The sequence below is a fragment of the Myotis myotis genome, unplaced genomic scaffold, assembly GCF_014108235.1.
Source record: "Myotis myotis isolate mMyoMyo1 unplaced genomic scaffold, mMyoMyo1.p scaffold_m19_p_1, whole genome shotgun sequence".
Lineage (NCBI taxonomy): Eukaryota > Metazoa > Chordata > Mammalia > Chiroptera > Vespertilionidae > Myotis > Myotis myotis.
The window spans coordinates 8,454,447-8,468,290 of NW_023416313.1; the positions used below are offsets into that span (position 1 = coordinate 8,454,447).

Genomic DNA, 13,844 nt, shown 5'->3' on the forward strand with positions numbered 1-13,844 from the left:
AATGCATCCAAAGCAAGCCCCTATGGCTGGAGTCTGGGGGAAAAGTGGCAGGAGTTAAGACTGGGCCATCAGGAAGAAACAGATAAATAGAACCTTAAAGCTAGAGCAAAGCGTGTAGAGCTTATGCTAGGAATGAGGGGAAGCTGGAGAGTGGCATGATCTGATTTGTGCTTCAAAAATTCCTCCTTGGCTGCTTGTGGGGAATGGAGTGTAGGAAGAGGGAGGGCAATTAGGAGGCCATCCTAAACCTGAAGGCCGGATAGGGCTTGTGACGTCACCACAACAGGGCAGGTCCCTCGTCTTCAGAGGGGTCTGCCAGGTTTTTAATTCTAAGTCTTCTGTTTTTAACTGGAAGACTACAACTTTCAATTAGGCTGGTCAAAGTAGAGGTAAAGAGAGGGCGGAGGGCAGCTGTTGGGGCCTCCAACATGGCATGCGTAGCCTTCAGCTTGCTTTGGAAGAGAACATTGAGTCAGGGAGTGAGAAAACCCAGCTGCTGGGGACGTCCATGCATGGACTCAGTTCCCCTCCCTGAGCCTCAGTTTCCTTCTCTTTAAAGGAGAGCCAGAATGCATGCATCTTGGGCTTGGGCATAAGTCAAATGAGGAGGCCCATCTTATCTCCAATAATTGGCAGGTATTTACAGACAATGGCCAAGGTGGCTACAGCAGGGCAGAAAGGAAGCATCACTCCTCCACACAGAAATGCAGAGACACACGATGTGGAGAGATTGCCTCTCAGGAGAGGACCAAATCAGGAGAGTGGAAGTTAAAGCATGCTGGGGGTTCTTTCCTCTCTGTGCCTTCATGTTCTCTAAAATTCCAAGTTGATTACCCAAAAAGGAAGCCAATGCCGCATCAAATTCTAATTATAGTTTAATCTCCCTCACCCTCACATGTGGAAGGGAGTGGTGCCACCAAAAATGAAATGGTTTTTATAGGCATCCTACTACTCTTTAAAATGATTAAAAGACCATCTTCCACAGAACTTGCCTAAGAAGAGTCAAGCACTGGATGAAAATCTAAGTATTTTTCAAGTAAAATAATTAAACTTTTAGACGACTATGCATAAGATTCCATAGAAATTCCAGTGATTCTTCAGATAATGCCCCTTCAAGGAACAGTAAAGATATTTGTTCTTCAATGGTGAGTGTGATTTTGGTTCTTTTTTTTATATACGTTCCATCTCTGGCTCCCTCCTTTGGAATTTCACATGGTTCTTTTTGAAATGAAGCATTTGAGAGACAAACAGTTTAACTGAGTTAGGTGGATGGGGTCAACTTTGCAGCCACTACCAAAGTCAACCTGTCCTAGAAAAAACCATACATATTTACCTAATAAATGTCCACACGTGAAACTAGAATTCTAGCTGTTATTGCTTATCTCAAGAGAGTTGCTTTAGCAGAGTGGTTAACAGCATAACCCCTAAAACTAAACTACCATCTGCATGGCCTTGGACAACTTACTTAACCCCTCTTTCCTCATCAATGAAAATGGGGATGTTAACAGTACCTGTCTCAGAGGTGATTATGAGGGTCACATGAGCTGACCTAAAGGCACTTAGCACCATGACCCAACAGATTCTAAACACTCCATAGAAGCTAGTTATGATCACCATGCCTACCTTTCAGAAGTGTGTCTGCATTTTAATACATTCGCACACTCATACACCACTGTGGATTACTCTATCATAGTACCTCACTGTAAGAGCTGGTCTGGCGGTCTCCCTTCGTGACCAATTGTAAGCTTCTGGATAACAGAAAATGTCTTCGTCATCTATTTTCCGACTCTGGTATCGGCATCGCCAGAAGCATGGGGATTCTTAAAGAATGATGGGATTTTGCTTTAAATGTTAATAGTTGCCTATGTTCAGATGCATGGTGCTAGAATTTAAATTAAAAAATAAACACACACACACCATATAACATCTAGGGTCAAACAAATAAAAACAGGAGAGAGAAGAAAAAGAGAGGGAGAGGGAGAAAGGAATAAAGGAAAAGAAAGAAAGAAAAAAAGAAAGGGAGAAAGAGACTAACAACAATAAAGGTGCATGTCATATCTACATCAGTGGAATATATTTTAAAACTCTGTTGACTGACACTTTCTGAAAGACATTGTTTTTCAGAATCAATTATGTTTTGAGACCCACCAACCAAATCCAAATAAGTATGTTTATGAATCTTGTTCTTGCCGATGTATAAAGTTGAATGTTTGAGGTTGTTTGTTTTATGTTTTGTTTGCTCGTTCGAAAAGGGGGTGTTCTGTGCTCCTTGTGAAAAATGAGTTTGCGTGGACAAATGCAATAAAAGGAGATTTATTGCCCTGCTCTCCATACAATTTAAATTAATTTCTTTCTGAAACCCAAACAGCAAGCTAAACGCGTAAAAAAATGAATACTGTTTTTTATCCTATATCATAATTTACGCACCAGAAAGGGAGAAATAGAAATGTGCATTGATTCTAGGCAGATAAGAATCTGTGTTGAATGTGAGTTGAGAGGGTTTTTTCCCCTCCACGGCCTCCTCCAAATAGTTAGTTTGCAGCAATTTTTAATTAAAAACAGTTCCCATAGTAAGAATATGGAAAGAAAGGGGGGAAAAAGACCTCAGGAAAATAAAAGCAGTACAAGAGTCCTGCAGTGTGTTTGCTGAGGCTATGTAGAGAGCCTGAAAAATAAGAGTTTGCAAGTTCTCCTTTTTAAAACTGCACTTTTGGTTTCATTTAACATTTTCAAAATAGCTTTCCTTACTACGACCAACACACCATCCCCCCACCCCTCACCACCCCCCTTCACAAAACTTGGAAAGTTCTGTGTTTAACACTGAAAATCATTCATATGCTTCAGAGCAACAGCAACATTTTGCTTTCTAAATTTCTAGGGGGAGAATAATTTCCAAGTTATCACAAAGCATTTTTCATCCCCCCCCCCAACCCCCACCTCCCACCACCTAGCCAAAATACCTAATCTCATTTTAACTAGGCTCCATCTGAGCATCAATGATACTGAGCTCTCCATGAATAAACATGATGTTACAACGTGAAACCCTGTGACTGAAGTATATAAAAATGTAGCTGAAAGAAAAGGCTGGGAGGCCCCACCCCCTCCAACCCCCTCCCCAGGGAGTTGGAGAGTTGAACTGAGAAGGGGTGAAAAGCAGCAGATTTAAATTTCAAGGTCTTCAAACATTTTTACCATTCCTATTAAACCCTATAAAACTAAACACTGTAATTCTAATAAAATCCTTGTGTGTGCAGCTTCCAACTGTAGTCACTTTTCTCTTTTGGAGTGGGGTGTGTAATAGTGACAAAAGGAAAAATAAATCGCAAAACAGCAGAAACACAGAATGGAACCCACACCCTTCCCTGATGTGTGTGTTATTTTATTAAAATGAGTATCCTAACAACGTGAAAAATGTATACTTACAAACATCTTCATGAAAGCGGGAGACATATTTTGTCAATTTGTATGAGGAAACAAGGTATAGCAAAGTTATCAACAAGGATCTTTACAATTTCACTGATAAAGTTTTTTAAATTCTGTAATAAGCCAACATTAGTGAAATCCCTTTGCTAAAAATGAAAGTCCTTATGATGGGCCTCATATTTCCCCTATATTTTCATCCCATAGCACAGACCTCAAGAAATTAAAAAAAAAAAAAAATAGTTTTTGTCATTCTGGAAGCTTTCTACAGAACAAATTCTGAAGTCTTTAGAACACATTTTTATATCCTATTTGACTGTACTTGATGTGCAATACTAAATTATATCACGGTGCAGTCCTGTACATCTGGGACAGCAAGACCATCAAATGCCTGAATTTTGGGAGACACCAGGTCAACTCCTGGTGGCTAACACAAGGGAAAATGAAAGTCCCTTCCACTGCCTGGGAATTGCACTGGTCAACAGTGACACAGATCTCAGAGTTTTTCTTAATTTCATTTAAAAGGGGGGGAAACACCCACACATTTCTTTATAAAATTTCACTGAGATTCTGATGTTGCAAAGAAATTTTATTTGCCAGAACAGCCAACAGCATTTAAACTTTTTTGTTTTTTGGTTGGTGTTTTTTTTTGTTTGTTTGCTTTGCCATGCATCATATTCTTTTACAAAGAGATGAGGTTCTAAAATCTTTGGCACTGGCTTTCTTTTGCCATAAAGATTAGAGATCTAAATAACCTCATGATGAAGTAAATGTGGATAATATGGAGGTGAGTGGAGGAAGCGGATGCCCAGAGAAGCTTCACCGGATACCAGGCCCCCAGAGGCATTTGAAATTGTGTTTCTCAGGAAAGGTGCTAATTTCATGATATCTTTCTCAAACTCTCCTCCTTCACCTACTGATTCATTGGCCATGGGCTAGTTAGCAAATACCTACTTTGTCCCAGGAATTCCTTGCTCCAAGAGCCAGCTTTAAAGGAGACCGGCAGGGCCTCTGTCTTCCACACTTCCTCCACGATTAGCCTATTATTTCAGTACCATTTGTGATTTTGAACTAAATACTAGGAGCAAAAAGGTAATGATTATGCCCCCCTCTAGTTCACAATACTTTCTCATGCCAAAGCAAACCAAACCCGGGACTTTCTCGCAGTGTCTGAATTTTTTAATTCAAGGGCTTTGCAAGGAATTTGCCAATGAGGACCCAAGGTCCAAACCAACCAGTTAGTATATTACGGAAACAAACAGGATTAATGCCCAATCTAATGCTCTTTAAACTAAAAACTACTCAGCTTCTGAAGGGGGTGGATTTGACTTACTTGGAAGAAATGCACAAACCCCCGTGAGAGGATGCTCTGACTGACAGTCAGCAATAGAAGGGGAGCCCATAAAAACCAGGGTTCTTTACTACTCTCCTTCTTGTCCATGAAAAAGGGAGGTTCCAGGAAACTTCTAAGAACTTGATCTTCAATTTATTCCTCACAGAATGACTGGCTGCAATTCCTTCCTAGCCAAGTCAACACTGAAAAGGGAATGGGGAGTTAACAGTATTACCTAGGTGTGCCTGTGTGGGTGGTGTTAGGAGTCAATAAAATAACACTACGTAACATAGGGCCCCAAGCCAGGAGAGAGAGAGGGAAGGCTGAGCCTCTCTGGCCCAATGGTTGGATGCATTGGTTAAATTCTGAAAGTAATTGTTCAACAATCTATTTGATTGTGGGTGTGAATAAACTGGTCATTCTTGCTGGGTAGTATGGTATTTTATCCCAACCAAGCCATCTCTGGCTCAGAACAACTTTATCATAAGTAACCATTGTGGGTAAAGGTACAATATAACTTTTTTCCTAAATATTTCCTTTTCCAATTCCAAACCATGATCAAAATTTAATATTTAATGTGAATAAATATCTTAGGAGCACCCTGGCTGGTGCGGTTCAGTTGGTTGGGTGTCATCCCCTGCATGGAAGGGATGCAGGTTCGATTCCTGGTCAGGGCACATGTCCAAGTTTCGGGCTGGGTCCTAGATCCCTGGTATGGGCATGCAGGAGGCAGCTGATGGCTGTTTCTCCCTCTGTGTCCTTCTGCCTTCCTCTCTCTCTCTCTCTCTCTCTCTAAAAAAATCAATTGAAATATATTTTAAAAGTAATAAATATCTTAGGAGCAATTATATGATTCTTTTTTCATATGAAATAAAAAGGAAAAGGTTATGGCTCTAGGTTCACGACATTAGTTATGTTTGGCAAAGAAAAAGTGTCAGGGCAATTATTTGGTTAATTAAAGAAAAGATCTACTTAAGGGAGGGGGAGAGGAGCATCTTTGAGGTTGGCCCTAGGACACACCAAGAAAAAGTTAAACTGCTTTTCTGTCACAGCCAGGGAGGTTTACACACATTTTTAAGATCTGTCATAGCAAGCTTTTCTCTCCAGGTTCTTGAGTTATGAAGTAGTTTTTCCACTAAGAAGAAATCTTTAAAAGTAATACCCCATAATCCAAAAGTTAGGAATACCTGAGGTTAGCTCTCAAAAAAGAAAAGAAAGGTAATAATGTACCATTTTTAAGAAACATAACATGAATGGGGGCTTTTCAAAGGTTTCCTCTCAAATGTGAAATAAAGTGGGGACCTTGTTGCATCCTGAGGCGGGGATGGAGTGGTCTCCCCATGCGACTCTTAGCTGAGCCCTGGCCAAGTGAAAATTAAAGGCACAGGGGAGCACAGGTATCCGAGAAACCTGCCTGCTCTCCTAGCCAAGGCGGACAGGACGTAAACCTCTTTCCACAACTCCTCCAAAACTTTCCACAATGTGAAGTGGACACAGATTATTTTTAAATCCTGTTGCTCTTCAAGAATTGAGCCATCATGGCCCTTGACCTCTCGTTTTAAAGTAATCCTATTTCTAAGACATTTTTACCTAAAATTTATATTGCAATGAATGTGTGTGTGAACTATAAGACGGTTTATATTCTCCTAATTCTGAAAGCAAGCTACAGCCACCAATAGTTTATGCAGGCACTCAAGATTGCAGCACACAGTGGCAAAGGTCTGAGAGATATACCAACTGTAACACACAAGTACACACAGAGCAACACACACAAATGTCATTGGCGGCCAACAGCTCACCACTCTAAGCAAAACAGTTTCTACTTCTGGAAAGCGACTGACTTCCAGGGAGAGCAACAGTGTCCTCATTTATATTTAACACCGATGGAGTTAGTAACATATGAAGAAAATAGCAGTGATCAAGACAGCCCAGTTAAAAAAGCAATCAGTCCTTGTCCAGGAGGTAGCCAATCAGAAAGCAGGTCACATCTTGTTAGCTGTGTTATAATAATACGGTAAGCATCATGAATGCTCCATGGCTCCGTTGACAATTCAAGCAAGTGTGTTTTATTTTATCCTGTAGCCTCAGGTGAGTTCCTTTCCAGAGCTGAGAGTCACTCTTCAATCTAAAATTCCACCAAAGCTCTTCGCCATGCACCCTCTGGGCATTTGATCTCTACAGATAAGACTGACTTCCCAGCGATTTCTACTTCCTAAAGTGACTTTAGTGCAGACTAAGAACTCCTCCTTACAACATCAACACAAAGCCCCAACTTCCAGGCACAGGGACAGCCCAGGAGCAGGGCTGGCCCGCAGAGCCAGCACAGAGAAAAAGTCAGCTGGCATTAAATATTCAAATTGCAGGAGGCAGCCTGGAGTTTTGCATTGACAAAGTTCTCAAAGTCCTGTTCTCTTCTCTACTCCCAGAGTTGCTGGCCCCTAGGCTGGGCTCCCTCGTTCAGGCACAAAATCCCAGATATGCCAAAACTCCAGCTGGCCTGACTGCTGAGCCAGCTCCGGAGGAAGGTAGAGCCCTTAGGAGACGCTCCCATCCCCACAGGACAAAGTCAAGAACCCCCTTGCCCCAAGCAACCGGTTTCGGAATTTAACAAGGAAATCTACAGCCCTGTCCCCACCAGGGCTAGTTCGGAAAAGTACTCGGGGTCACCCTTCTGCCCCCTTCATCTCGATTTTGATGACTTTAAAAAGCCAATGCAAGTCAAAACAGACTTCCCCTGGGATGTGTTAACAAATTATTTTGCGGGATACAAACGATCACAAAATCCCTTGGAATTCTATCTCAAGACACGCTAGTTCACTGACCGCCTGGGAGCCTGCAACCCCGGGAGTTCTGGGACAGCAGCCTGTCTGGAGACCCCACAAGCCAGGCAAGTGCTGGGCTGTCTGTTTCAAGATTCCAGCTGAAACTGTCCCCCGCTCTAAGAGTTGCTGCGCCTGGAAACCTGGCGTTCAAACTAGTGGCTCCATCCTGGCGCTTGTTTCCACGTAGGTGGTAGTATCTAGCGGGACACTTCCCACGGAATTCAGTCGGCATCCCCGGGCAAAGCCCATGCACAGTTCTCCGAAAACATACACAAACACACGCCGGGGTGGAAGTACTTACCTCTGTGCGAGACTGCAGTCTCTTGTTCATCTCGTAGATTCGGTACTCTGGCTGTACCATGTAGGGTGTGTGTCTCCTATAAAATGGGCCGAAAGGAGAAGAATAGAAGGGGTCGTGTGGCGTGCTGGACATCTTGCCTGCTTGTGGAAAATCAAGCTACACAGAGTAACAGTAACGTCCATGCAGAGCACATGGGCTGTGTTCCTCGCAGTACAAAGTAGACGCACGCACACGCGCTCACACACACACAGCGGCAGGCAGGCAGGCTGAGCACACTGGCTGGGAGCTGCTCTCGGAGCCCTCTACTGCGAGAGGAGCGGGAGCGAGGAGGAGGGAGGGTGGGAGGGAGGAGGGAGGGAGGGAGGGAGAGCAGGCAGAGGGAGAGAGCAGGAGCTCTGGAGAGGAGGGCGGGTGGGAGGGAGGAAGGAGGGAAGGAAGGAAGGAGGAGAGGGAGAGGGAGGGAGAGAGAGAGGGAGAGGGAGGGAGGGGGGGGGGGGAGCTGGATAGCTTTAGGCACCACTGCTTGTTTTTAAAGAAGCAGTTTGTGGAGAGGTCATTTCCTGTCCACACTGTAGAGGAGTTCAAAAATATAATTCTCCTCGCAGGCTGACAGAGGTCTAAGGTTTGGTTTTAATTTTTTCCCTCCAGCCAGGACCCTTCCCCACCTGATTGCTGAGCTTGTTAGCACATAGGTGGTTGCACGGGCTGCCTGAGCCACTCACCCCTGACAGCCACACTGTGGTCATGTGTCAGAAATATGATGACTACAAAACACGGAAACAGGGCACCCTGGTCCCCCACACGGGAGCTGGGGATTCACTCACATGCAAGGATTTCCCTCTGCACTCACCTCCTGCTATAGTTTTGTTTTTACTTGCTGTTGTTGTTCCAAGAGCTTGTCATATAGTCTTTGCATTTCAAGCCTTCCTCAGGCTCACCCCTCCCCAATCTCTCTTCTTCCCTGCCTCCTCCTCCTCCTCCTCCTTCTCCTCCTCCTCCTCCTCCTCCTCCTCCAAGACTTCCTTCCAGGCTGGTTTGAGGGGGCCTGGATTCAGGTTGCCTAGGCATTTTCAGGTAAAAACAATGATTGGGAAGGTTGGGTGCCAGAGATACATCTATGAAGCAATGGACTTTTTCCCCCAAGGGGAAAAAAAACAAAAACAAAACTCCAGAAGCAGACCTCCCATTAAAAGATAGAAAAAGCAAGAAAGAGAAACTTCCACAAAAATGACCGTGGAAAATCAGTTCAGTGGGAAATTGCAGATAATTGAATGGCTCATCCCCAAGCAACTCTGATGGAGATGGGTCTTTATTTTGGTCAAGTATATAAATCTTTTCTCACCTGTGCTATATGACCCCTGGAAGAAAACAGCCATGGGAGGGGAAAGAATCTCTATAGAGAATAAAATTATCTCCATGGCAATCAAATTCTGCTGGAACCAATGATAAGAAGATATATACCCTTAAACAAAGCTCAGACACAGAAAATGTAAACGTGTGGAGTGAATACCTAGCTAGGTCAGTGGCATTAAGGAAAGAAAGCAAAGACCACCAAAAGCAAGATGCATGCAAGACCTGAATGTAAATGCATGCAAATGAGACCTTTCTTCTTTTTAATAGGCAGATTAATTAACTTCCTGCACCACTCATGGCTTGGGGTATCTCCAAGTCACTAGCCAACAGGGGATAAGGTATTGCTAATACTGCAATTTACACTTTTAAGACTATTTAGGCACAGAAATGTCCCCAAATCGCTGTCCTCCTTGGTCCTTTTCCATAATTGCATGAAATGGTTGCAGATTCCACCCCCAAAAAGTCCAGCGCAGCCCAACACAATCCTGTGACTTGCCAGGATGCGATTAGGGAGGCATTGCACTAAGGCTGCTTGGCGCTTGTTCCAGAGACCCCAAGGCAGGCCAGCATGCTTGGTGTCAGGTTTCATTACAAATCCAAAAGCTGGACCAAATTTGCTGCAAGGTTTGTCAAAACACACAACCTTCTAAAGACAGGATTTCAAACAAATTTGGTGTGATTTATGTTTTGGAATGATGGCCACTGCAAAACCTAACAGTTCCTTGTGTTTAAATTCCCAAACTAAAGACGGTCCAAGAGTTGAGTGCCTGCCTGAGTTTGTGTTTACCTGGCTGTGTCAAGGCAAGAATCAAAGTACCACCTAGCAGGTATGTGAAGCCCAGTATTGACCCAAAAAGGAAAAGCTCAAAAATTCATTTTGGGAACCACTTTCTGAATAAAGGCACAGGGGCTCTTTTCACTAATTTTTTCTGGACCATTCCAAGTTATAACGTTGTAAATATTGCTCCTGTTAATACCTAATTCAAATTCAGAAACGTCTGAAACTTCATTTTGTTTGGTCCATGTATGTGGTTTCTCAGCCCTCCCATTTCATGAGTCTCCAAACTGGTGTCCCTGCTCACAGATTCACAATTCACTCCTAACTGGTGATTCGTCCTTATTCTACTCAGAATGCTGACTGTAGAAAAGGAATATAGATCATGTCCCATGTTTTCCCTTCAGTGTTTTCCTGCTGTATGTAGGAAAAATGTCCAAACTCCTCTACATGGTTCACAAGGCTAGTTAAAGTCTCTCAGTCTCTCTCTCTCTCTTCCTCTCTCTCTCTTTCTCTGTACTAGTATGTCTCTTCTGTCTCATTCTGTCTCTCTATCAAACACATCACACACACAATTAATTAGCTACATTTGATCTTCCTGAAGTTGGAATCTCATTCCACGAATGTACATATTTGTGCTTTTGTCCCTTGTTTACCTGCAAAGTCCTACTCATCCTGGTACCCAACTAAATTGTCTCCTCCCCTGCAAACCCTTTTTCACTTCCTATTAATGAATTCATTGGTTCCACAGATATTTCTTTCACAAAGGATGTAGGCACAGGCACCAGCCCAGAGGACAATTCAACCCTGGTTCCACCACTTACTTGTCCTGTGAACTTGAATAAATCACTGGTCCTCTCTGTACCTCAGTCCCCTCATTTTTTAAATTGAGGACAATGATAATAACAATCCATCAGATTATTGCAAAGAACTAGATGAAACACTACTCTTGAATGTGTTAGAACCCACACATATAAATGCTCAAAAAATGTTGTTTTTCTCACTTGCCTAGTACAGTTGACCCTTGAACAGTTCCAGTGTTAGGGGCACCCCCAGGAAGTTGAAAATCTGTGTATAATTTTTGGCTCTATAATCAGGTCTTCCCCTCCACCAATCCAACCAGCCACAATTAGAAAACAGTAGCTTTGTATTCCCAACTGCAGATTCACAACAGTGGATAGAAAATACTGTTTGGGAATCTGCCGATTGGAATTTCATGGATGTGAAGGGCTGATGGTTATTTATTGAAAAAATAATCATGTTTAAATGCTCTTATGCAGTTCATACGTATGTTCTTTAAGGGTCAAATGTATATGCTTAAGTGCTAAGGAACAACAGGAGGTCAAGGTGGACACAGGAGATAGAAGCCCTGCCTTCCTGTCCCTTGCAACCAATGTGGGGGTTGGGGGGACTGTGTAGAACTTTTGTGTCTCCGGGAACATAATTTCAAATTGTAGTGTGTGCTATGAAGAAAATACATAAAAGGAAGAGATGGAGAATAATTTACTCCTTGGGGTCAACAGGGTATCTTCTATATTCTTTTATTAGAGAATTTACATGCAAACATAGCAATTGCTGTCATTTGTGGAGTATTTACTATGTGGCAGACACTGTGCTGAGTGGTTTCCACAAATATTCTTCGTTAATCTCACAATAATCCAATGCGATTGATTCAATTACTTTCCCCATTTTATAGAAATGGACACTGAGGCTTTGAGATGCTAAGAAACTTCTTCAAAATCACACAATTAATAAGTGATAGGGACAAGATCCACACCAGTTTGTCCCTAGGTCTTAAGCTCAGGTTCATTCTCATCTTTAAGGATCTGTTTTTCTGTCCCTAGCGACCAGTGTGGTACTGAGGCCACAGTAGGTTCTCAAGCCATATGTCCCCAATTAAATGGAAGAAAAGCCAAGAGGATGAAGTGGCTCTTCATTCTTTCTCCTGCTTAATTTCAGACACCTGCTGTCCCCTGCCCCCACTTATGCCCATTCTCCTTGAAGCCTTGTCCAACTGCTTTCATCATTTTTTTATTTGTTCAAAATAAAAAATCTCCTGGCACATATTCCTAAAGCTGCACTGTTAGGTGTTTAATCCTTGGCCCCATCAGGTTAACTGGCTGGTTTTGCCACTTGTCTATCTGTCCTACTTCCTTGCTTCTTGATGGACCAGCTATGGCTCGTCTTCTTATGGCCCCAAAATGAGCCTGAGAAGAGAAACCAATGAGGTGCTCATTATGAGCCTGCAAATCATCCTTTGGGACACCATAGGGAAATTCAACAAGCAGTATCAGTATACCCTAAAAGAATGAGCAAGCCTCATCACGGATCTTTCTCTCTCTCTCTCCTTCTCCCTTCCTCTCTCTGAAATCAATAAAAACATATTTTTAAAAAATACAAAATAAAAATTTAAAATATGAATGAGCAAGCCTAACCCCAGTGTGACAGTTCTCTTACCCCAAAGATTGGACCATGCTAGTTTACATATAATTTTGCATGTTGAGTATTGAATAAGTTCCAAAAGACCTCATCTTGCTATATTCAGCTCAGGTTTAATCCAGTGAGTGCTTATTTTTCCTTTAATTTGAAATGTTTGCCAACAGTTTACAAAAATCAAGAATTTCACATAAAATCCAGATTTTCACCTTCTCTTGAAAAATCTTAAGCACTGGGACGTGACTCCATCATGATTTCCATCACTCTGTGGCCTTCACCAGCCAATGTCCCTAATTTTCATTTGCCTGCCTGGTCCCTTTAGGTATTTAAGTCATTGTCCCTTTCCTTAATCTATTCAATTGCACCCCCTCCAATTCCTGCTAGCAAACTCTATTTGTTTCAGAAAGCTAGTTTTCTTTCCACTCTCAATTCCCCTCTCTGCCCTTCCTTACCTATTTCTGTGTCCTCTATTTTTCTTTCTGCCTCTTCATTCAATAAGCATTTAACTAACAGGTATGTGCAAGATATAGCTGAATTGTGGCAGGGGGATAAAGATAAAGACATCTAAGGCACTTCTCTGCTTTCAAGTGACTTACAGATATGCAAAATATGCATCCTTCATTCACAAGTATATAGGGAGCCCTTATTTTGTCCTAAGCACTGTCAGGTGCTGGGAATATAGCCCCAGGAATAAAATTAAAGTAGACACAGAACTAATCTCCAACACTGGATCTTTACAGTAGAAAGGCAGTTCTAGAATAACCTTCTAGAGGACAAACCTTGAAATCTCACTAATTTAGCTGTATGTCCTTGGGCACTTTCCCTCCCTGTGCCTCAGTTTTCTCACCTGTAAAGTGGGGCTAATAACAATCCTGTAGTTTTTATGAGGATTAAATAAATCAACGCATGTAAATTGACTAGAACCATGCTAGGCATTTAGTATGTGTTCGTAATTGTCATTGTTATTATTTGGAGAAGTGGTAGGCATTGCCAATCTCAGAAATAAATGTGAAGTGAGACTGAAGTTTGGTGGACAGGCTGGGATAGAAAGTAGACAGTAGCAGAAACAGCTCTAAGGCATAATATAGTAAGCATCTTCAAACTTATAAATGCAATGCTAATTTACAAAGAGTCTTCAAGGAAGGAAGGAATTATTCAAACCAGTTAAATCAAGGAAGGCTTTACAGAGGAGTTGGTATTTGTGTTTATCTTCAAACATCTGTCAGAAAGGCAAAGATGAAAGTGGGAGAAAGGTCATGCCGAGCAGAGCAGCCAACACAGAGGTGAACATGTTTGACATCAAAGTCAAGAAACTTTGTAAACATTGGAGACAATACAATATTAAATACAATATTAATGAGAAATTTGTAGTTTATTGCATAAGGACTGGGGGAGAGGGGTCAG

The 13,844-nt window shown here is 42.3% G+C and overlaps 1 protein-coding gene across 9 annotated transcripts in view; it reads right to left on the bottom strand.

Moving 5' to 3' along the window:
* The window catches only part of LDB2 (LIM domain binding 2), a 321,749-nt gene extending 313,543 nt beyond the window's left edge, over nt 1-8,206 (bottom strand). For 7 of the 9 annotated variants that reach the window (XM_036329423.1, XM_036329452.1, XM_036329442.1 and 4 more), the window contains exon 1: nt 7,877-8,008. In XM_036329423.1, the coding sequence (XP_036185316.1) occupies nt 7,877-8,008 (132 nt within the window). Of the gene's footprint in view, nt 1-7,876 lie in introns of all 9 variants that reach the window. The other 2 variants (XM_036329432.1, XM_036329500.1) reach the window with 2 other exon arrangements.
* Nucleotides 8,207-13,844: the final 5,638 nt, after the last annotated feature.